This window comes from Xenopus laevis, chromosome 5L, assembly GCF_017654675.1.
Source record: "Xenopus laevis strain J_2021 chromosome 5L, Xenopus_laevis_v10.1, whole genome shotgun sequence".
Classification (NCBI taxonomy): domain Eukaryota; kingdom Metazoa; phylum Chordata; class Amphibia; order Anura; family Pipidae; genus Xenopus; species Xenopus laevis.
Window position 1 is genome coordinate 12,844,841 of NC_054379.1, and position 25,991 is coordinate 12,870,831.

Below are 25,991 nucleotides of genomic sequence, written 5' to 3' on the forward strand. Positions count from 1 at the left end.
GTGGTAGGCACACAGAGTCATCAGTTATCATTCAGCTATTCAAATGTGCAGAAGGAAAACTCTAGTTACATAATAGGAAATGGAAGAGAACCCCTACAGTATATATTCCTTTCGAGTGCATTTCAAGGTAGTTCGAAAATATACCGGAGATAACAAGATGTTTGTGGTCAGATAAAGCCCAGCAGAACCTGTATTATAGACTTCACGCTGCTTTACTTACATTTTATGCTGTTATATAAACTCTTTGGTGTTGATGTGTCCACGGCAGCTGAAAAACATAAAATAGATATTGAACTGATACCAACTGCTGTCTGAAATGACAAGGTTTGTCTCAGCCTATAGGATACACTAAATCTGGAGGTATATATATTTGAGTTCCCTGCTTGTATTTAATGTTTGCCCCTTTATCATAAAGACATGACAAGGGGCCAGACTTTGTCCATAGCTGAAGTTCTCTGCTCTTCCTATGCACTCCATTATACATGGAAACAACTAAAGGTTGGATACAGAACGTTATTCCTAGAGAACTATCCACAGATGTCTATAAGCCCCATGCGAAAGTATAACTTTAATGATAGGGTTCATTGATGATGGCTCCCAATGTGTGATAGTCTCAGTGATGCCATATAACACAGTGATGGGATTTCATGGTTCATACTAATGCCAAGCACAGGACTGTTTTGCTGCTGTGCATGTGATTCAGCCTCCTACAGCCTTCTTCTGCCCAATATGCCACATTTATTGTCTTAATGGTGCCCCATTAGGTTCCCCCCAAGGCCTTCATGCTGGTTTAAGGTATAGAAGAACAGCATAGGGTGTGTGAAACATAGGAACATAATGACGCTGAAAAATGAGGGCTAAAGGGAGAGCTAGTAATATGGTTGGCCAGTGTCAGACTGGACTGGAGATTTCAAGGCCCACAGGGGCTTCCACCACAGGGCACCCACTTCCCAACTGGAATCCCCACCCAGCCACAACCCCCACCTGGATAGGCGAGGGACAGTGCCCATCTGGGGTTTTCTGGTGTCCTGAAGGCCCAGGCCAAACCCTTCTGGTTGAACTAAGAAACAATATGTTGTAATCAAGGAAAGGTGGTGTGTTTCCCAAAAACATTTCAGTTTTCCTCTAAAATAAATCTTTTTTTAGGTAAACATTCTATGGGGACCATTGGCTGTTTACATGTTTAAAAGCTCTGTCCCAATTCATCTAAGAAATGCCAATCATCAAATTAATTATTGGCCAGTAAATGGAACACATCAATAACGTCAAGTTTTTCTTTTCATAGCAAAGCTCAATTAGAAAAAACAAATTCATGATGACAACTTTTTGTGGCCACTCCATAAACCCCAGGGAATCCCAGAATCTTGCTGAAAAGCCTTTCAAAAAGCGATATTGTTGGGATATTGGGGATATTGTAGTCTTTAATCTCAGGGAGAACTGCAGTGGTCAGAACACAAAGTGCATTTCCCTGAGATCACGGCAGTGGTCAAATTGGCTGATATCTCAAAGCCCTGATTGCTCCAGCTCTAGAAGCTGTTTTCTACAGCTAACTGTATATAAGCATATCATAGCTTTAACAATATAAGGAAATGTCCAAAACAATAAGTACCTTTGGCAGTCAGAAGTTTCCTGTAATGCATTGCCATATGGTCTTGGATGAGGCACTGAGTTGATAACTTGCACGACGATCCAGTATAAAAAGCTGGAAATACAGACAAATAATGTTTTTGCTTATTTGAGTTATCGTTATCCAAAGTGCTCTTGTTTCCTCCCACTCTCCAACACTATACACGCAGGTTAATTAGCAGTAGGGTCCTTAGACTATAAGCTCCACTGGAGCAGGGACAGCATCAACAGGTGCACCTACGCACGATTGTTTGTAAGGGGCAGGATCAATAAACAGACACTTAACACAAGGATAAAGTAGTGTGAGGTGTTTTTGATGGAAGTACCTTTAACGATGGGTAAGTGGGTAAGCGCAGTCTCCATTAATAAAATATTGGGTGCAAGGTCAAATAATATCCAAGACTTGTAACAAGGACCACAGCTGCAGACAAATGAATGTGATCTATAAAGTATAAATCTAAATCCTGACATTTTGGGGGCTGAAGGGTCAGAATGAGCAGTGATACTCAATAAATCACATAAATACAATTATCTGGATTCTGGTCCTTGTTGTTATAACTGTGGTGACTGGAGGAAGGGATGTTGCAGTCGCACTTCAAAATAAATGCTGTGATTGAAGTCACAAAAGGCACCAGTGGTTCTTTTCCATGGAATAGATCCACCATAAATGAGGTTCTCACATAGCACAATCAATCCACACATGGTAGTTTGAGAACATAGTGACATTCAGAAGTAGATATGCAGGCACAAGTATCAGAAAGAAGATGGCTGGAACTTGGTAGAGTTTAAGTTCACCAATAGAGAGATACCTGCTAGTGGTCCAGATCCCCTCTGCTGGAAGTTGTTTACGGATTAAAGCTAGCCTTGGTCCCTTTCCAGCTGACTGTCCCTTTACTTGGAGAACTACCTCCACTCTATCAAGCCTTGTTGGTGGTGCTCTTTCTAAGCATCCAGAAACGAACGATTTTACACCCCTATATATTAACCGTCATTTTCAATTTAGGTGCAAGAGAATTGAGGTTCCTTCTGTAGAAATTAAAGCAACTAAAACATTTGGCTATATTTCCTAAATGTAAAACTAAAGCCGACCAAGCAATCTGCACAAGGCTTTATTTGTAGACTTGTGGTTATTTCCCCAAATAGATGCAGTTGGTATCCCAAAATGACCCTTGCACTTGCAGACCACCATCATCTAAAGCAAATGCTCTGGTTCAACTGCTCACTAAGTCATTTCACACTGCATGATGACTACTCATTTGTTTCTACAAAATTCCTTTTTACTTCCAGGGTCTTTCCCATTCTCAAAGCTCATCCATGTAAGTGTTGCAATGTGCTGTATAGTCAAAAGGCCAGCTTTACTTGGGAACAACAACTGGAGCTGTTTGCTGGATGTTGCAAAAAATTAACTCAGTGGACTTGAGTATGAACTTGTATTTTTTTCAGTTATTAAAAATATACGGTAAGACATCAGTGAATCATGCCACAGGCAGGGCATTTGAAGAAATATATTCAACTGGGCCCACTAACTGGAATCAATGACCCAACACCCACCCATGGGACTTTCCAACCATATACACAGAGCTACCATGTTATAATTAAAAAAATTAAACAAAATAAAGAATTTTTGCTTTCCCTTTTCTTTATCATCCCAAGAATCTATAGTCTAAGGTTACTCATAGTCTTTCCTAAGTGACCATTGTCTCACTGGAAGACTGACCACACACTCTCCTTATAGTGCTATGTTGCCTATGGTGCATTGAGTAATTTCACCAAGTACATCTTCTGGCCGAGGGGGCTAGGGCTAATGTGTAACAGTTGGTGAAGCCTTCGCTTTAGAATATGGAGATGTGGATGGAAGCCCAGTTTAAAGTGGCCTACATACACCTAATGGATTTAACAGACTGGGTTCACCGAGAAGACAACTATAACAATGTGTCTCCTGAATATCTGCCAGCAGCATTTCTCCTGTAGGAAGTGCAAACGTCTAATGGATCTGGTCAACGTCTCAATAATATTTATCTTCGAAGGATAAAGAAGCAATAGAAATATTATTGTAAGATACAGAGTAATGATGCCTTTTCTTCCTATACAAGAACTAGTTGTTCTGATACCATTATATCCCATATTTCTTCAGAAAAAAATAAGTATATTCTTCTAAAATCATTTTGTAGGGTAAAGGCAACAAATTTTCTTATTTTCCTTCTATCTTTGCTGAAGGTTAGCGAAATTTCTTTACCTGCCATGGACTTGTGGTGAAATTCCACATATTGTCATCTGCAAATTTCTTCGCGAAGTTGCTGCAAAAATTTGTTGTAGAGACAAAAAAGTTGCCATCAGAAAAAAAATGCCCATTGACTTTAATGCATTTGGACAAAAAAGTCGCCAAGACAGAAAAAGTTGGCACAAGAAAAAACACTTTAATGCATTTGGCTTTAATGCATTTGGTGCAAGAAAAATTGTCGCTCACAAGAAAACTTATTGAACTCACGAATTTTTTTCCGTTTTGCAAATTTATTAAGGTTTTAATGGTGGAGATAAATGTTTATCCTTGTCTAAAATGCTGTCTTTGTCCGATATAGCACAAACTTCTGTTCTGTTCAACTTCACATAGCCTTACTTTGGAAGCTAAAACCCAGAAGGCGGCATGACCAATAGACCAGCTGCAATGGCCTAGAACCACTGAGGGTTCACCAAGCCAAGACCAGTATTGGGATTTTCCAGGTAAAGCATTAGATGGGACAACCTCCCCTACTACAAATGCTTTTGAATTGTACACTGTGTTTACATAAAACCAAGGCAGTATAGCTATTTCCCTCTACATGCACATGTCTGCAGGACATTATTCGTCAAATTTGGTATTACCTTCCTCAAAGGGCATCCTTCCTAATGGAGGTTTCCACCATTAGTGAGGCTGTGTACTGATGTTGGGCAATCATTTTTGGCTGGTAATCAGTGTTCGAGATTCATCTCACATATGTTCAGTTAAGTTGAGGCCAGGCTCTATGTTGGCCATTAAGGTTCTTCCTATCCTAGACCCATTCTGTTCAGTCCTAGTTTTGTACATGAAAACATTAATGTCCTGTAACAGGAAAGAGCCTTCTCCAGACTGTTGCCTCAATGTGGGAAATGCAGTATTGTTAAAAATGTAATTGTATATGGTATTTGTAAGGTTGTCTTTCATTGGAACCAGTGACCCCAGTCCACACCATGAGAAATCACCCCTGACCATCCTTCTTCCTCCACCAAACTTTATGCTTTGAGGCAGATAGTGTTCTTCTAACGTCTACAAAATACACTTGTCCATTAGAATGCCTTTTAATTTCTTATTATTTGTAGAAGTATAGAAAAATATCACTTTGTGATATCAACGTGAAGAGTCCGTATGTTGTCTTGCAAGTCTTGGGCCATAACATGATGAACATTATATGGGATTTTTAAAAAAATATGTTGCACGACATTTCTTTATGTAAAGCAAGCCAAGAAGGAAATAATCCCTCATGTTGGAAATAGGATAATAAAGTTTAATTAGAAAGGGAAAAGACCTGACATGCTCTCCTCTCCTGACTGGAGTCCTTCATACCAATACAAACAATGCAGATGCAGTTCTTGCTTTGCTTGTTTTAAAGATTATTCAGTTGTGATAACCTTCTGACTAAAGCCTTCCTGATGTAAATCTGTTGGAATAGTTGTGCCTAAAACCTTTAGCAATTTACTGGACTGCTTACATTGTCAAAGAGACACCATTGCTTCTAATGAATGACATAAAAATATACCTGGAGCATTGCATTGACTTATACAATCTTTATAATAACAATCACTATTTATGGATATTATGGATATTATAATAACTATATATGGATATACCATCTATGGATAAACACTCAAGTGTTTTTTTATGTTTATGTCATGGGTAAGCAATATGGCTGCTTCCAAAATCCAAGGAAAAGGGTTGCTCTATGTTTGTCACTGGCCAGGGATCAACTTTTGATTTAATATTAGGCACATAAAGAAATTAAATGTTTATTTTTATTGCAGTGTTGGATTCGCCTTACATCTGTGATTCCACATGCCTGGTGCAGTAATCCCTAACCAGTTGCTTGTGAGCTCCACTTCCATTGATGTTGCTCCCAGTGGCCTCAAAGTAAGTGCCCATATTGAAATTCCTGGCTTAAATTCAAGCTTTTGAGGCATATAGACTCAGGTTTACTCCAATACAGCCTCCTGTAGGCTAGCAGTCCACATGAGGCTAATAATTAGCCTATCTCAGCCCTTATTTGGGATCCCCAAGGAATTCTTTCTTGTTTGTGTGGCTCTCCAAAAATTTTGAGTGTGGCTCATGGGTAAAAAAGGTTGGTCCTTGCCATAATTGTGGAGGCACAGAGCAGTTCATCATATCTTTTATATGTACCTACACTAGTGTCAGGTCATATTGGCTATCCATCATTAACCTGATATTTACACCATGGTAATCCAGAAACAGAGCATGTTTATTATTTAAAAAAACAAGCCATGGCCAATGAGGAGTTTCAGTACAATTAAAAGCAGCATCAGTCTGTCCCTGCCTATTATCTGTCCATGCAAGGCAAGCAACCAAAATCTGTTTGCTCTATTGAAAAATGGATGTCAATGCTGGATTCTCCTAGAGGAGCACTATTAAGTGATGCATTTTGTAAAAAAACATGTTTTCCCATGACACATTGCTCACCAGCCTCTAGGATGTTGAGTAATGTTGCTCAGTGACCTCAAAGCAGGTGCTTATTTTTGAATTCCTGGCTTGGAACAAGTTTTAAAACCAAATTTCACTGCCAAACACAGCCTTTTGTAGGCTGCCAGTCCATGTAGGGGTCACCAGTCGTCAACCACAGTTTATAACTGGCACCCCCAGGAAACTTTTGCTTGCTTGTGTTGCTCTCCAATTTTTTCAACACTTAAATGTGGCTCATGGATAAAAAAGGCTGGGGATACCTGGCTTAGAGTCAACTTATGTTGAGATGGGCAACCTATTCCATGAAGTTACATTAACAGTCATTAGTAGTCTGTTTCTGAACTGGCATATTACATCTCAATTATCATTGAAAGAGAATCTATCATTAAAAATCCCTGTGTTGCATTGTACTCCTTGCAATTTTTCAGATACGATTTGGACTATCTTACAGCAAATTACTTCATTCGAAACTCATTTTCTCCATGATAGGCCTGCTATGGGAAAATCTGTTAATAGAACAATATGTAGGGCAGCAGTAAATCCCTTATAAGTTGGAATTTGTCATTTGAAAGCAAGAGGGATGAATTTTTCTCCATTTTTTTTGCCTGGTCCTATATTGTACGCTATTAAATGAGGCAGGGTCACCTTGTCAGTAAAGCGGGAGAAATGGAACATGGGAGTAACTGAGAATTCTCACTCTAAACCGGTGAAGGATTGGGCCAAAGTTAACAATGTTGTTTTTCTAGACAAAACCCAAAGGGAAGTGCTGACAAGAAACAACATGTTTTTTCCAGTGTAAGAAAGAAGTGTGCTTGAGCCTGAACTAATAAAGCAAAGGTGTGCCAAACAGAAAAAATGTTAAAAGCTACCTGGAGAATCCATAGGAACGGTGGGGGAACTTCCTCACCCGGAAAAGATCTAGATGATGAATCAGGAAGACAAGTGCAGACACCAGATATCATTGTATGTCCATGTGTCTGAAATTATCCGCCAAGTAGAAAAAAATATACTGGAAAAGCGGTAAAAGTGTCTACAGAATATTTTATCTTCGCTTGACGCCTAGCGCAGCTGTGTAACGTGGTGCCAGGTTCGAGAATTCCAAATATGTACAGTACTTATACTGCCGATAACAGATCCCTGGTTGAAAAGGACAATTTCATCCATGTTGACCGAACATCTCAAAAACACTTCAATGGACATTTAGGGTGTTATTCACTAAACTTGATTTTTTTTCTGGTCGAGGATGTTTGGGCAAAAACTTGAATTTTTAGAGTAAAACAAAACTCAAATTTCTCACGATTTATGATACCCTGAAGCTGCAAAAAGTCAGAATCTGAAAATTCGCCATCTCAAAGCTGTCAAGGTCATGTATGAGTCAATTGGAGATGTCCCTTTTCCAATTTGAAAATATCATGGTCTGTGCTGGGTTTTGCACAATAATCCAATCAATTTGTAGTTTTCAGGTGATAACTTGGAAAAATCGAGAGTCAAATTCAAATAATTTGTACGATTCAAGTTTCTGCTCGATTTTCTCGAGACTTTTCCAGAACCACATTTTTCAGGGTATTTTAATGATAAATATGGTAAAATCATGGATGGGAGTTTGGTTAAGCTTTCTTTATTGAGAAAGCTTGAGCCTCTAGTCACATGAAGGCACATGGGCAGGCAGCTTGGACAGACTGCCAGCAACATATTATGTATATATATATTTCCATAAATCAGCACACGCCACTCGAATTGATGAAGGCCGGGTGCTTACCGAAATTGTATAATTCATAGATAGAAAGTAGTCACGGCATGATTTCTATAGATAGTTAAAATGCTTTTATTCCTCCAACCGCATATCAATGCTTTTCAGTCCACACAGGATCGGATCCTGATTAAGGTCCTGTGTGGGCCAAAACACGTTGATATGCGGTTGGAGGAAATAAAGGATTTTAACTATCTACAGAAATTGTGCCATGAGTGCTTTCTATCTGATATGAATTATATATATATACAGTTGATAGTGTTGATGTTTTATGTTGATAACAATCAACCCAGGTGAAATCAGTGTTATTTCTTCATACTGTATGTCTGGATGACTAAACTAGACAGTATTCGATGGTGGTCTAATCGATTATAGATAATAGGCAAGTCTGTCAATGTATGGTTGCCCTAGGATACTGTACAGAGATAATATTAAACCTCTACTCTAGAAGACATCCTTCTTCTTGGTATACACTGGAACAAACTTGTTCTCTGAAACATTCTGACCATGTAGATGTTTCCTTACAACCATAAACAAGGGCCTAGGCTGCTTAGACCAGTAATCCCCAACCAGTGGCTTCCGAGCAACATGTTGTTCACCAACCCATTGAATGTTGCTCCCAATTGCCTGAAAGCAGGTGCTTATTTTTGAATTCTTGGCCTGGAGGCAAGTTTTGGTTGTATAAAAACCAGGTGTACTGCCAAATAGAGTCTCCTGTGGGCTGACCGACCCCATCAGGGGTACCATTACCAAAACAGCCCATATTTGGTACCACCAGGAACTTTTTGCATGCTTATGTTGCTCTTCAATGTTTTTTTTACATTTGAATGTGACTCACGGGTAAAAAAGGTTGGGGACCCCTGGTTTAGACTCATTGGGGTTAAAAGAGGGAAATACTGCCAATGTAACAGGCAACTTGCTCTAAATATCTATGAAATTATTCAGATCTACACAAGTTATATATATAGTAATGGTTAGACTAGATTAATTTATGACTTCTTTTCTGCTGTCACATTCTGTGTTCTTCTTTGGTATCTAGAACAATCGTCCTATTCAGTAAGGTCCCTCAAAAAGCTTTCCAGAAGCTACTAACAATTTCAAAATGCATTCTGTTGAGGGACTCATTCTCTAGGGGCTTTTCAACATGTCAGATTCTTAGAAATTCCTTTAATTTAAGTATAATTATACTTGATTTAATTGGCTGTACCTATCAATAAGTAACGGAACTTTACCCACGTAGTTGGCTCTTCTGGGGCTGTGTTCTGACTGCTCTGCTATACATCACTCTTGACAATTACTAAGTTCTAATTACTACCCCTCAAAAACACTACATTTCCTTCCTTTGATTTGTTGATTACAGCAAAAGGGCAGCCCACAGTGAAATAAATAACAAAACTTTATATAAATGTTTGCAATGTTTCCATCTTGGAAGCTCCAATGCCACAACTCAGCCTAACCAGGAGACCTGCTTTGTTCATCTCCCCATTAAGAATGAGTTTGAAAGGGTAACTATGATGAAGACAAGACACAAGAATAAATATATATATATATATATATATATATATATATATATATATATATATATATATATATATATATATATATATATATATATATATATATATATATATATATATATTACAATACTAATACTAAGATACATCAAACTATATATTCAAATATTCAATTAGTCACATTAGTCCCTGACCCAGAAGAGCTTACAATCTAATTTCATTATTGGAACAATTTTTTGATGATGTATTTTTGGACTAAGAGGGATCCATGCACAGAACAAATGTCCCAGTTGGAAATGAACTCAAGACAGTCAAATCACCATGATGCCTCATTATAAACACTGTATTTGCAAGTACTTACGAGAACTTTTGATGCTCATGTGGCCTCTGAATGGTCCTGTCATGGAATATTTAGGAATCCAGACATTCTGGGTTTCTGGAGAAAAAGAAAGGGTGTTTTTTAAGAAAACTGCACATGTATGTCGTTGGTATGTAAAAAACAGAACAAAAGAGACGGAAGGAGAAACACCACATTTTACCACAGTAAACCAAGTTTTTTTTGCAAAACTTCTTGATTGAAGTAGATCTTTAGTGCCTAGGACTGTGCCCAGTTATGTTAATGAGCCGTGTGCCCTTTGCATTCTAGTAAACAGAACTGTATGGGGCAAATTCACTAAACGACGAAGTGCCTAACGCTAGCGTTAATTCGCTAGTGTAGGACATTTTCGTTAATTTGCCGATTCACTAACGGACGCTGGCGTAAATTCGCTAGTGTTACTTCGCACCATTACGCCTGGCGAATTTGCGCAACGGACGTAACTACGCAAATTCACTGAAGCGCAAATTATTCTGAACGCTACCTTTTACGCCAGACTTCCTTCGCCACCTCAGACCAGGCAAAGCGCAATAGAGTAGATAGGGATTGCTTCAAAAAAAGTTCAAATTTTCTCTAAGTCCCAAAAAATGCTGGCGTTTTTTCTTTTTTTATGGGTGATAGGCTGAAAAAGATCAAAATTTTTTTGGGGCTCCCCTCCTTCCCCCCTACATTTCCTAACTCATGGCACCTTAACTATACAGTGGGCACATGTGTAGGGCAAAATAAAAATTTTATTTGCTGTTTTTAAGGTTTCCCAGGCTTGTGTAGTGCTGCTACATATACCTCCATTGTAACTTCAATTTGGCGCTGTATGTATATTAAGCATCGCTAGCATAACTTCGCTTTGCTTGGCGAATTAACGCTAGCGCAACTTCGCAACCTGATGCTTCCCCTGAGCGCAACTTCGGATTTTAGTGAATTTGCTTAGCGCTGGCGAAAATACGACTGGTGAAGTGTGGCGAATCGGACGCTGGCGCAACTACGAATCTTAGTGAATTTTGTGTTTGTGTCGGCAGCCCCTCTGACAAATGATTTCCACATTACGGCATATTTTACTTTAAAACAGCAGACGGTGCATTTATAAAGCTGATGCATTGCCCTTTCATGCATTCCCTGCACGAGGCATTACCATAATCCACTTCCATGTAATATTAATGCAGGCATACATTTACCTAGCAATAATAGAAAATCTGACAAAAGCAATTTAAACCAGTTTAATGTGGGTCAGCGCAATTGTGGGCTGGAGGGATACTGGGACCGGAGAATAACTATGACAACAAAGCTTAAAACATCATTAGAAACACACACATATATATATAATCCCATTACTACATTAGTGGTTCTAAGCATGGGGGAGCATGTACTGTAGCTCATTCCTTGTTGTCCCCAGTCATGTATTATTCAAGTGATTATAAAGAGGGAATAGGCTCTGCAGGATCAACATACCAAGAAGCAAAGCATGAATGGTAAGAAAAATGTGACCTATATACAGTATATAGTAACGTTGCTGCACTGTGTTAGCCAGTAAAAATGTTACAGGTCAACCCTTTTGAAATAAAAAATAACAAAAGTGGTATAAGAGTGATATCTTTATTGGATAACTAATATAATCATAGCAAGCTTTCAGAACATTTTAGTTCCTTTTTCAAGATGATCACAATGAAGCTGTAGTGTTCTCTGGTATATATATATATATATATATATATATATATATATATATATATATATATATATATATATATATATATATATATATATATATATTCATAGGTCAAATGACCAACAAGAAGGAATATCAATCTGGGTGTAAGGTGTTAAAGTGATTTACAAGAGGATTTGCAAGAGGCAAGCAGATAAGGTACAAGATAATGTGGGTCAAAGAGGCTGAAATAAATTAAGGCTGAATTAATGGAATGTGGAATAAAAGGAATTCCATATGTAAAACCTGCCCACACAATCTGACTTCAGACAAAATACCAATTCCGGACACATTAGAGGAATACAGCATCCATGGTCACTACAAATGTTCTTCTTCCGATGTGGTGTACGTAATACAATGTACTAAATGCAGAACAGGGGGACTGTATATAGGAGAGACTGGACAAAGTCTGAGAAAGAGAAATACACACCACAGCTTCACTGTAACCAATAAAAAAACCTGGACACACCAATAGGAAAGCATTTTAATAGCCCTCATCACTCCATAAAGGATTTAAGAATTTTGGTTCTTAAGGGCAATTTTAAAACAGACAATGATAGAAAAGTGTGGGAGTAGAAAATAATGGGAACTTTCAATTCTTTGGAGAAGGGACTCAACCTGGGCCTTGGATTTATGGCTAATTAAGTGGACTAAGAAAGGCCTGCACCAGGTCACAAATACAAACATATATGGATCTGGACTACGAGATCATATGGAATTCCTTTTATTCCACATTCCATTAATTCAGCCCTAATTTATTTCAGCCTCTTTGACCCCCATTATCTTGTACCTTATCCGCTTGTCTCTGGCAGATCCCCTCGTAAATGACTTTAACACCTGCCACCCAGATTGATATTCCTTTTGTTGAATGTTGTATATATAAATAAATATATATATATCAGAGAACACCACAGCTTCATTGTGATCAGCTTGAAAAAGGAACTAAAATGTTCTTAAAGCTTGCTATGATTATATTAGTTATCCAATAAAGATATCCCCTTTATACCACTTTGTTATTTTTTTATTTCAATAGGGTTGCCCTGTAACATATATATATATTGTTGTGGGCAGAGTAGCTCCATTTGCCTTTATAGGCTTTCTAGTTAAGTAGGGACCTATCCAGCCATAGGGTGAGCACAAATGTGATCTGATAATGCACAATAATAGTAACAGTGCCTGAGATTCAATACTGGGGTGGGTGATGTGGTAGACTGGTATGAGTGCCAACCAGTCCAATAGTGATGTGCAGGTCAGGAAAAACTCAACCGGCACCTGACCCTAACCTGCAAAACCTTAATCAGCTTTTGACCCTAATCCACAAAATGTTGCACCCATCCCATACCCACATCATCTCATTCTGTACACTACTGCGTGCCTCTGATTCCAAGACCCAGAATATTTGGGTGCATTAGAGGAGGGTACTTCTCAAGTCTGACATTCTTTTTCGTATACGCAAACAAAACACCAATGCTAGTGATGGGCGAATTCCTCCGGTTTCGCTTCGCGGAAAAATTTGTGAATTACCCCTCAAAATTTCGGAAACGGCGAAAAATTTGTGAAACTCAAAAATTGACGCCCGCCCACTTGTGTCAATTTTGACACCTGCGTTAAAGTCAATGGGCATTCGAATAGTGTTGAAGTGTGGCGGTTTTTGACGCGAGCGAATTTTCGGACGCGTGTCCAAATTTTTTTGATGCCGGCGAATTTACTCAAATTTATTTGCCAGCAGGTGAATTTTTTCGCCCATCACTAACGAATGCTGTTAGTAAGTCCAATAATTATGGATGTGCTGACAACTCTATAAATAATAATTTGTTACAAATATCCAAGAAGAAAGGAACCACCAGAAAAGTCTTTGCAAACTCGCGCAATCCAATATTAGTAATTAGAAAGTAATTTGTGTGCACAAAAGAAGAAAACAGAACTAGAAAATGTATCAATCCAATTCATGTGCGACTTCATTATGTTTCAAATAAAGTTCATGTGATAAGAAACGCTTGTGTTTGTGATTCATAAATAGAAAGTGCTTATTGTGATTAAAGTGCAGTTCTCAATCTACTGACACTAAAAAATTGGACTTAAAGTTATTCTGTCATGATTTTTATAATGTAATGTAATGACACTGTTTACACTGCAAATAATTCACTCTACAATATAAAATGTCATTCCTGAACCAGCAAGTGTATTTAGTTGTAATATTGGTGTGTAGGTGCATCTCAGGTTATTTTGCCTGGTCATGTGCTTTCAGAAAGAGCCAGCACTTTAGGATGGAACTGCTTTCTGACAGGCTGTTGTTTCTCCTACTCAATGTAACTGAATGTGTCTCAGTGGGACCTGGATTTTACTATTGAGTGTTGTTCTTAGATCTACCAGGCAGCTGTTATCTTGTGTTAGGGGGCTGCTATCTGGTTACCTTCCCATTGTTCTGTTGTTAGGCTGCTGGGGGAGGGTTGATATCGCTCCAACTTGCAGTACAACAGTAAAGAGTGACTGAAGATTATCAGAGCACAAGTCACGTGACTGGGGGCAGCTGGGAAACTGACAATATGTCTAGCCCCCATATCAGATTTCAAAATTAAATACAAAAAAATCAGTTTGCTCTTGTGAGAAACAGATTCAGTGCAGAATTCTGCTGGAGCAGCACAATTAACTGATGTGTTTTGAAAAAAACATTTTTTTCCCATGACAGTATCCCTTTAAATAACATTTAATAGCTCTGTTAAAAATGTACCATGAGGGCAAAATTGATTAGGTTTGTTATATATAGGATATTTGCATCTTCTAACACAGCCCCATTGTTGTAATTGCGTCCAATTAAATATGGATGTGCTGACAACTCTTTATATATATACAGGAAAGCAGAAAAAAGAGTCACCAAAAGAAACGTCGCACCATCCAATTAAGTTTAGGGATTAGTCCTCACTGATATAGGTGCCTTCCTAACACACATCATAGCAATGCCTAAATCCTAACAACAGCATATTTGCATTCATATAGTATGATGTGCAAAGTGCAATTTAAAGTAAACATTTTATACCCACAATCAGGGCCGCCATTAGAAATCACGGGGCCCCGTACAACAAAATTTTTGGGGCCCCCTGGGCCCCGCCCACACTGACGACCAAGCTCCGCCCCATATCCCGCCCACATCGCAGTTAAAAGACCACACAGACATCAGCGCTAAAAAAGTAACCCCCCCCCCCCACACAAGTTGTAAAAAGCTATTGATGGTCAGGGCCCCCTTATAAAAAAAATTGGGGCCCCAAAAAAAAAAAAATGTAAATTTTTTTTTTTTTTTAAAAACATTGGTGGCAGGGGCCCCCTTATAAGTTAAAAACAAATTGGGGCCCCAAAAAAAAATTTGGAAAAAAAAAATTTTTTTGAAAAAAAAAAAAACTGGTGGCAGGGGCCCCCTTACAAGTTAAAAACAAATTGGGGCCCCAAAAAAAAATTTAAAAAAAAAATAAATTTTTTTTGAAAAAAAAAACTGGTGGCAGGGGCCCCCTTACAAGTTAAAAAAATTTGGGGCCACCAAAAAGAAAATTAATTTTTTTTTAAAAAAAAAAACAAAAAAAAACAATGGTGGCAAGGGGCCCCTTACGAGTTAAAAAAAAAATTGGGGCCCCAAAAAAAAAGTTTTAAAAAAAAGATTGGTGGCAGGGGCCTATAGAATATTAAAATAATACATTGGTGGCCAGGGGATTAAAAAAAAAAAAAAACCACAAACTGGTGTTCAGTAGAATTGAACTCATGGCTTCAGTACTTCAACTTCGCCTCCTTTCGTGACTTCGGTCTTTTCACCGCTTCAGGACTTCAATTTCGGTTGTTTTCGTGACTTCGGGTCTTTGCGCTGCTTCAGGACTTCGGCTTCGGCTGTTTTCGTGACTTCGGGTCTTTTCGGCGCTTCGTGACTTCGGGACTTCGGCTTTTTCCGTGACTTCGGGTCTTTTCGGTGCATCGGCTTCGGCTTTTCGGCACTTCCGCATTCGGCACTCAAGAGGAATGACGTACGGCTCGGGCGCTCGTAAGGGGGGCCCGGATCTTCAAAAAAATGCAGCGCTGCCGGGCCCCCCTTCATGCCCGGGCCCGGTACGCTTGTCCCCCCTGTCCCCCCCTGATGGCGGCCCTGCCCACAATGCAACATCCCCTATATTTCCAGCATCACTCCAATTTACAGGGGGCAATTGTGCTGAGAAACCTTGGCTGTTCAAATATGAGTCCGTTTCAGTGCTCGGCATTAAAATGACATCTGCTCCCATTGTTTAGGTGCAAGTTTGCTGCAACCGTTGATACCGGCCACTGTGGGAACCCTGGAGCCACCACCACTTTTGATAGTGGTATCACCAGAGTTCCTGTACATGAATAGGATCACTTAGTGGGGCTCATTTATGAACACTGGGCAAAATTACACATGGGCAGTAACTCTTAGCAACCAATCAGTGTCTGGCTTTTTTCAGCCAGCTGCAGGTAGAACAATGAGTGCAATAATTTTATTGGTTGCCGTGGGTTACTGCCCACGGGCAAATTTGCCCAGTGTTCATAAATGACGCCCAACATGTTGTGTGTAAAGAAGATGGGGCTTAAGTAGTAGGCTGAGAGCAACTCTGTAGAAGTGCAAGGAGTGGCTATAGATCAAAGGACCATAAAAAAATATAATTTCTCCAAGTAATGGCGGCACCTGAAGTTGCACAAGTGGACTTAAGTGACCCCTATATTTAATTTAATAGAAGCTGTTGTTTTTAAATACAGAGGGTTACTGTACATTTGAGAATAAATAAATGGAAGATGAGACGCAGGGGGCAGTAACAATGTAATAAGGTAAGAGCAAAAACATGATCACTATTTAAATAAAACCCAGAAATGTTGCTGATCAGGAGCCACATGCAATAAGCACAAAACAGAGTTCCTTTTGGGGGGCAGATTTAAGTTTCAGCAGCCAGGGCGAGTGTAAGAGAGCAACTGTCACTCAGTCTCAATAGATAATATTTGATATATTAATATTAATTAATATTTGATAAGACTATACTGAGAATGCCAAGAGTGGAAGTCCCCTCCCCCATAAAGACACATTAGAGTTGTGATGTTATTAAATCCTGTAATGACAGATTGGCATCTAGTTGGCAGCTACCAGAGGTCACCTTCTGACCACCAAACAATTGTTTTGCCATGGATGCTTCTACTGAGTCACACCAGCATTCTCTAACCTGGAAGGGAGGTTTAGGGTGGGATAGAATGCCATTAAATTGTGTTCTTTCCCATCTCTTTCATTTGGCTTTATTCTGTGTTTCGAATTCTGCTACTTGAATTGTTGATTCAGTCCTCTCTACCCTCTGTGTATGAGCTTTGTAGAAGTGCAAGGTTGGGAATCTAATTCCCGGAAGTTCCATATTTACCAAGAAATAATTATTTGCAAACAAGCCTGACATGACCCCTGTAGACCACCCGTAATATGGGCTCTCAATTGCATCCATTTGATTCACACTTGCTGGTGTCTCCTAAATATGATTATCTTGCCTCTTCTGATGAATGGTGCTGGGGGACCTTGCAGCTGCCACCACCAGGGTTGTATCAGACGTGCAACCCGTGAATCGGATGCAAACACTGTTTTGAACTCATGTTCCAGAGGTGCACAACCTACTACATGACACCTACTAGCACAGTTATCCCCAACCGGTGGTTCACAAGCAACATTTTGCTCACCAACCCCTTTGATGTTGTTCCCAGTGGTTGGTGCTTATTTTTGAATTCCTGGCTTGGAAGCAAGTTTTGGTTGCAGAAAACCAGGTTTATGGCCAAACAGAAACTCCTGTAAGCTGCCAGTCCATATAGGGGCTTCCAAATGGCCAATCGCAGCCCTTATTTGGCAGGAACTTTTTAATGCTTGTTTTGCTCCTCAACTTTTTTTACATTTGAATGTGGTAATAAAGGTTGGAAACGAGTGACACAACCTAGAATGCTAGATGCAACTTGCACCTGCAACTACAGCAGATGCAACCTGCAGTGTGTCCACAATTACGCTGTAATGATGGAAGAAAACACTGCATTATGGGTAAAAGAACAGGGTGCTTTGCATCCATAATTGCACTTTGCACACTGGACCTGGAAGCAACCAAGCACAACAGGTAAAACAGGGTTGTCCAACTCAAGGCCTGGAAGTTGTGGTCCTCAAAGATATTTTTATGGCCTCCAGCATGCTCAAGATATCCATAGACCTCTCTTATATCACGAGTTTGTAAATATCTGGTCTCCGAAGCGTATAAAATAGGGGATAATAAATCTGCATGATCCCAGAATCGTAAATAACAGTTTATAAGTAAATAATGTTAAGGGGCCGATTCACTAAGCTCGAGTGAAGGATTCGAATTAAAAAAATTCGAATTTCGAAGTATTTTTTGGGTACTTCGACCATCGAATTGGTTAAATTCGTTCGAATTCGAACGAAATCGAACGATTCGAACGAAAAATCGTTCGACTATTCGACCATTCGATAGTCGAAGTACTTTCCCTTTAAAAAAAACTTCGACCCCCTACTTCGGCAGCTAAAAGCTACCGAAGTCAATGTTAGCCTATGGGGAAGGTCCCCATAGGCTTGCTAACCTTTTTTTGATCGAAGGATTTTCCTTCGATCGTTGGATTAAAATCGTTCGAATCGTTCGATTCGAACGAAAAATCCTTCGATCGATCGAACGTAGGATTAGCGCTAAATCGTTCGACTTCGATATTCGAAGTCGAACGATTTTAGTTCCCAGTCGAATATCGAGGGTTAATTAACCCTCGATATTCGACTATTGATGAATTGGCCCCTTAGTGTTCTAAATAAAAAAAAACCCCCATTCCTTTTTGATATAAAAACAAGTCCCTAGAATCTCCTCATGTCATGGAACTCAGTTGGGGTTATGTCATAAAATGCACTTTGTTTGCCCAGGTGCAGTAACCCATAGCAACCAATCAGCAGGTAGCATTTACTGCTCACCTGTTTAAAAGCTTATTGGTTGCTTTGGTTACTACTTCTGGGCAAACTAAGTGCTTTTTATTACATTTGAGGGAATATCTTGTAGTTAAAACCAGTAATGGGACTGTCGAGGTGGTGAACCCCACCATAGGCTTTGCTTTCATGTCAGATTGTCTCCAGCCAATGACTATTTGTCTGATATTCAAGTCCAGAAAGAGAAAGAGAAGACTATTCTATCTCTCAGATACCGACCCATGTGTGTATTACAATCAACTCACTGCCATTGTAGTAGATCAAACAGAACTGTAACATATCTAAACAAGAAATCAGATACCAAAAATCTCAGTCATTGGGACTATATTATTAGTCATTCCCCTGATAACGTCACATTAATTATAATGCACATTAATGGGAGAGCACTGGGGGGGCATAATATATTGAGTTATATATATATGTGACTACAGCAGGTTTTAAACTAGTGTTGGTTAATTTTATTCTTTTGACATTGGCATCAATGAATAAGGTTATAATTAAGGGGGTTAGAGTGATATTCATTTTATTGTACAAAATCATAAGGTACATGTTCAGAGAACCATCTCATTCTTTATTCTGAATTGGGCGTAGGATTGTCCAATCAAATGCTCCATACCAAGATACCACTAGAGGGAACGGTATATAATATATGTATAGTTGGTAACTGATAACAGAGATGCAAGATGAAAACAACATGAGTGAACAAATGAATCAACGGTGATAAGATGGTGATTAGTTCAGATAGGAGAAGCAGGTGGGAGGATTGTACTTGCAGCATTTGTTTAAAAGGGAAACTTTGCCTTTATGTTAGAGATGGATCCATTCTAAGCAACTTTTCAGCTACTATTAATCATTTATTTTGTATTTTTTTTTAACATATTAATATTATATTAATATTCCTATTCTGCCAGATCACTGACCCCATGAACCAAAAAAATAAAAATAAATAAGATTGACTTTGAGGGTTTCATTTTATAGTAATACTTATTTTAAATGCTAGTGTTCCTTTTCAGGCCCTCGCCTATTGATCACCCATTCCAAAGGGTAAATAAGGGGTACATAAACTCCCTTCCCTTTCATTTTCCATCTCTTCTATTTCCCTTCCTTCTTTCTTTCTTTCTTTCTTTCTTTCTTTCTTTCTTTCTTTCTTTCTTTCTTTCTTTCTTTCTTTCTTTCTTTCTTTCTTTCTTTCTTTCTTTCTTTCTTCTTTCTTTCTTTCTCTTTCCTTTTGCTTCTCTTTCCCTCTTTTCCCCTCCTTTTCCTTTCCTTTCCTCCCCTTACCTTCCCTTTACTTAATTTCCCTTCCCTTCCCTTACCAACCCTTCCCTCTCATCTCCTTCCCTTTCATTTCCTTTTCTCCCTCCCCTTTATTTCCCTTCCCTATCCTTTCCTCCCCTTCCCTTTCATTTTCTTCCCTTCTCCTTCCCTTTCCTTCCCATCCCTTTCCTCCTCTTCCTTTCCCTTCCCTTCCCTTTCCTTTCCCCCTCCTCTTTTATTCCCTTTCCTTTCCTCCCCTTCCCTTTGCTTTCCTCCCATTCCCCTTCCTTTCGTTCCCTTTTCTCTCAAAGTTGCTATAACAATAAATATGTAGGCTTACAGCATTAGTTTTTTTAGATGGGGTCAGTGACCCCCATTTGAAAGCTGAAGGAGAAGAAAAAGGCAAATAATTCAAAAAATAAAAAAATAAAAAAATGGAGACCAATTGAAAGGTTGCTTAGAATTAGGCATTTTATAACATATTAAAATTTAACTTAAAGGTGAACTACCCCTTTAAACCAGCTCATATCCTTGGTGCCTTCCATTTCCCCAGGGTTAGTGTCCCTTTTAATAGTCACGTGATTTTCCTTCGCTCAGATGTCAGTGAGTAAAAAGATTTGATACCGTGTCCTGCATTTATCTCTATGTATAATACAAACATGGGATTATTTATAAATGCGAACAATATGAATTATGGAAAAGAAATACATTCTGTTTGTTATTTTAATGGTACATAAAAGTCAAGTCAGTGAAACGTTTCTAAATAGCAAAACAGCATTTATATTTATTATTTTAGTTATAATTAATGCACATTTATAAAGGGCCAACCTATTCTGCACTGCTGAACATCAGAAGATTGTACACACATTCTGATCGATACAGGAGGGAAAGAGAGACCTGCTCATTACAGCTTTCGTTTATTAAAAGAAAACTATTACTTAAAGGGGTGGTTCACCTTTTTAATTAACTTTTAGTATGTTATAGAATGGCTAATTCTAAGCAACCATTCAATTGGTCTTCATTATTTATTTATTGCTTGATTTTTTCATTATTTGCCTTCTTCTTCTTCTGACTCTTTCCAGCTTTCAAATGGGGGTCACTGACCCCATCTAAAAAAAAGCCGGTGAATTGTCGTGGAAGTTTTGCAGATTTATTTGCCGGTGGTGAAACATGGAAATTCGCCGCAAATTCGCACCAGGCGAATGCTTCGTAAATCTACAAATTTATTGTTATTCCTACTTCTTATTACTCATCTTTCTATTCAGGTTCTCTCCTATTCATAGTCCAGTCTCTTGTTTGAATCAATGCATGGTTGCTAGGGTAATTTTGATCCTAGTAACTAGTGATGGGCGAATTTATTCGGCAGGTGCGAATTTGCGGCAAATTCCCGCGATTCGCGAAACCGCCGCGAAAATTCCCAGGAGTCAAAAAAAAAATGGAAGCCAGCGTCAAAAACGGACGCCGGCATCAAAAACATTCCGCAAATTTCTCTAGTAACCAGATTGCTGAAATTGCTGCTGAATAAAAATCTAAATAATAAAAAAAAAAACACAAATAATTAAAAATAAAAACCAATTGCCAATTGTCTCAGAATACCCCTCTCTACATCATACTAAGGGGCACATTTACTAAGGGTCGAATATCGAGGGTTAATTAACCCTCGAATTCGACCCTCGAAGTTAAATCCTTCTAATTCGAATATCGAATTCGAAAGGATTTTGCGCAAATACTTAGATCGATCGATCGAACAATTAAATCCTTTGATTCGAACGATTCGAAGGATTTTAATCGATCGATTGAACGATTTTTCTTCGATCAGAAAAAGCTTAGAAAACTGATGGGGAAGGTCCCCATAGGCTAACATTGTAGCTCGGTAGGTTTAAAGTATGTAGTTGAAGTTTTTTTAAAGAGACAGTACTTCGACTATCAGATGGTCGAATAGTCGAACGATTTTTAGTTCAATTATTTGAATCGAAGTCGAAGGTCGTGGCGGCCTATTTGATGGTCGAAGTACCCAAAAAAAACCTTCGAAATTCTAAGTTTTTTTACTTCGAATCGTTCACTCGAGCTTAGTAAATGTGCCCCTAACAGTTAAATTAAAGTTGAACAACCCCTTTAGCAAACTAATAAGCAACTGTTTTTACAAATACATTTAAAAACACTGAAAGCTTTTAATAAATGCATATTAGAAAGCTGATTATGTTGTAGCTTATTCGGCACATTTTTGTTTTTGGGGTTACATGTCCTTTAAGCTTCTTACCATCCGGAGTGAGCATTTCTTGTATCCTGAAGAGACTTGATAAAGGGAATAAATCTGCATAAAGCCAATATTGCAGAGAGATCCAGTAGGTAAAGGCACAAATCAGTCCCTGGTTTCCGTATGGAGCACAAGAGTCAAGGAGAGATAGAAGCTGAGATAGAAGCTGAGATAGAAGCTGAAACACTTGCCATAACAACAGCAACCAGTGCAACACAAACACTCCCTGTGCTGAGTTACTTGGGAACTAGAGGAATGTCCAGCACCCGGATGTCTGGAGCTTTAGTTAGTGATGGAGGAATTTCTCTCATTTCGCTTTGGCGAAAAATGAGTGAAACCCGAAAAATTGACGTCCGCGTCAATTTTGGAAGCGCGTCCGAAAAGTTGCTTGCGTCAATTTTGCTGCCGGCGTTGAAGTCAATGGGCGTCAATGCATCGATTTTGACGTGAGCAACTTTTCGGACGTGCGTCCAAAATTTTTGGACACCGGTGAATTTTCGTGGAAGTTTTGCGGATTTATGCGCCGGCAGTGAAACATGGAAAATCGCCGCAAATTCGCACCAGGCGAATTTATTGGCAGATCACTAGCTTTAGTGGCCTCTTTCTATTTCATGCCTACACATTACTTCTCTGAAATAATTCACACTGCCAACACTATGGGGCAGATTTATCAAGGGGCGAAGTGAATTCTAGGGAATTTTCGAAGTAAAAAAAATTGAAATTCAAAGTAATTTTTTGGATACTTCGACCATCGAATAGGATACCACGACTTCGAATTTACTTCGACGTCGATTCGAAGTAAAAATCATTAGACTGTTCGACTATTCGGTAATCGAAGTACTGTATCTTTAAAAAACTTCGACTTCAATACTTCGCCAAATTAAACCTGCCGAAGTGCTATGTTAGCTTATGGGGACCTTCTACACCATTTTTCTAAGTTTTGGAAGTCAAAGTAAAAATCGTTCGATGGTTCGATTTTACTTTGACCGCAGAATAGCCAAATTAGATGAAAAAAAGTATTTTGATTTGATGGTCAAATTTCTAAGTATTTTTAACTAAAGGGGCAGATTTATCAAGGATCGAATTTCGAATTGAAAAAACTTCAAAATTCTAATTCAAAAAGAATTTTTTTTGGGTCGAATAGGTCAGTTTTCGATCTAATAGGTCTGAATTCGAATCAAATTAATATCGCAATCGATCGAATTCGATTAGAAGTTTTTCCCAAAAAAAAACTTTGATTTTTCAAAGTCCACCAATCGACTCCAAATAGGTTCTAGGAGGTCTCCCATAGGCTAAAACAGCAATTCGGCAGGTTTTAGATGTCGAATGGAAGAAGTCAATTTTTTAGAGACAGTACACAATAAATTTCGAAATTTTTTTCCAAATTTGAATCGAATTTGGACTATTCCCTAGTCGAAGTACACAAAAAATAGCTAGAAATTAGATTTTTATTTTCATTAGAAAATTAACCTCGACCCTTAATAAATCTGCCCCTTAATTAGTTGATTTCTTCTGTTATTTGCATGATGCACTTTACATGGACTCTTCTTATTTAAAGGGGCTCAACTCTGAGTGCATTGCTTGTGTTTCTGAAGTCATTATACATGGAATTCTTGGTAGTCACAGTGCTGAATGTGCCAAGCGGGACTTTCTTCTCTGCAGGATTAGGGCTCATACTAATAAACGGTTGAGCCCTGATTTTGTTAGAAGGGTAGACTGGTAAAGTGAAGGGGTTTGGTACAGCAGGAAGGGAAATTGAGTGCAAAGGTAAGAGAAAGGACAATAGGGTAGGGTAAGTATGGGACCTGTTATCCAGAACGCTTGAGACCTGGGTTTTTCTGGATAAGGGGATCTTTCTGTTATTTTGATCAATATACCTTAAAAGGAACTGTAACAATAAAAAATAAAAATTCTTTAAAATAATAAAAATACAATGCAGTTACCCTGCATTTTATTGGTGTTACTGTTCCTTTAAGTGCAAAGGTAATAGCAAGGACAATAAGGTATATGGGGAGCAGGTCCGGACTGAGAATTAAAATAGGCCCTGACATTTCAGGTACACAAAGGCCCACTCAGCCCACACAGAGGCCCAAACAGCCCCCACCAGCCCACTAAATACTGACTTTCTATGGGACCTTATAGCAGCCCCTCTGGCATTTGCCAGAACCCACAGATTGCCAGTCCAGGCCTGATGGGGAGTGGGAAAAAAGTACAGGTATGGGACCTGTTATCCAGAATTCTTGAGACCTGGGGATCTTTCCATAATTTGGATCACCATACCATAAAGCACCAGTAACATCGAAAAATAAACGTGTTTTAAAGTAATAAAAATATAAGGCAGGGTTACCCTGCATTTTTTGGTTTTAATGTTCCTTTAAGTGCAACGGTAATAGAAAGGACAACAGGGTATATGGGGAATGGGAAAAAAGTACAGGTTTAAAAACTCATTAAACCCAAAAAAATTGCTTTACCTCCAGCAAGGATTAATTAAATATTAGCTGCAGATCTGTTTTATTATTACAGAGAAAATTTTAATTATTTGACTAAAAAGGAGTCTATTGGAAATGGCCCTCCCATGATTCAGAGCTTTCTGGATAACAGGTTTTACAGATAAAAAAAAAAAAATGCAGTTTTCTTCTGACTCTTTCCAATACAAATGTATTGTTGTTGCTACTTTTTATTACTCATCTTTCTATTCAGCTTCTCTCCTATTCATATTCCAGTCTCTTATTCGCATCAATGCATGGTTGCTAGGGGAATGTGCACCCTAGCAACCAGATTGCTGAAATTGAGTTAACTCAGAGACGAACAACTCCTTTAGCTGTTAGTATGATGTAGCGAGTGATATTCTGAGACAATTTTCATTTTTTTATTATTTGTGGCTTTTGAGTTATTTTGCTTTTTATTCAGCAGCTCTCCAGTTTGTAATTTCAGCAGTCTGGTTGCTAGGGTCCAAATTCCCCTAGCAACCATGCACTGATTTGAATAAGAGACTGGAATATGAATAGGAGAGGCCTGAATAGAAAGATGAATAAAAAAGTAGCAATAACAATACATTTGTAGCCTTCTCGTCCTACTAAAAGTTAATTTAAAGATGAACCACCCCATTAAATACAGCAGGAGGCTGTTGCCTATTTTGTACCAAGAACATTCCTTTTCTTTATATTTGCCTTGATACAAAAAATTGGCTTGACTTATTCTAAGCCGAATACATACCATATTTTTTTCTGAATAATTTTCACACTGGCGATTAAGATGAAAAATCCTTTCCGTAACCATAAAGTTTGAGAGAATTAAATTGCTGGCCATACAATTAGCTGCACGTTAGCCGAAGGCAAATGCTACTTAATAACAAGGTATATTCCTCCTTTATATACTGGTTAATGTTGATTGACAACGGAGAACATGAAATTAGAAATAAGTCTCTATTCCAGGTATTTATGGGCAGCCTTCAGGGTTTGTGCTTTCTATGGAAAGACTACGCTGTTGGATTTAATAAGCAACATATAAAATCATTTTATAAAATAACCACATATAAAAAAAGCATTTCATAAGGCCTTTGGACATAATAGCTTTCCTATTAGAAATGCATTTTCTAATGCAAAGCCTCCAGATACCAGGGCAAGTGAATTGTGGAGTGAAAGTGAAGTCTAATCCATTGATGTGAATACATATGGCAAATGCTGTAGAAGTGGTTGGGCCCTAATGGACTTGTTCCAGTACATTCCCTGGTCATTAGTCTTTCATTTGTTTGTGTCAGGCAACAAGCCGCTGGCTATAATTTGTTTTTCCTGGGGCTTCTGATGTCTGGTTTTGATTGAG

General features: G+C 38.6%; 1 protein-coding gene across 1 annotated transcript; it reads right to left on the reverse strand.

Moving 5' to 3' along the window:
- Nucleotides 1-212: 212 nt before the first annotated feature.
- On the reverse strand, nucleotides 213-22,318 carry LOC108716303 (spermatogenesis-associated protein 7 homolog). The gene is made up of 4 exons (XM_018262424.2): nucleotides 22,173-22,318; nucleotides 9,957-10,031; nucleotides 1,610-1,702; nucleotides 213-268 (listed from the first exon to the last, which is right to left on the reverse strand). Exons 1-4 carry the CDS (start codon nucleotides 22,186-22,188, stop codon nucleotides 213-215), a joined length of 240 nt encoding a protein of 79 aa, XP_018117913.1. The 5' UTR covers nucleotides 22,189-22,318.
- Between the last annotated feature and the right edge of the window lie 3,673 nt (nucleotides 22,319-25,991).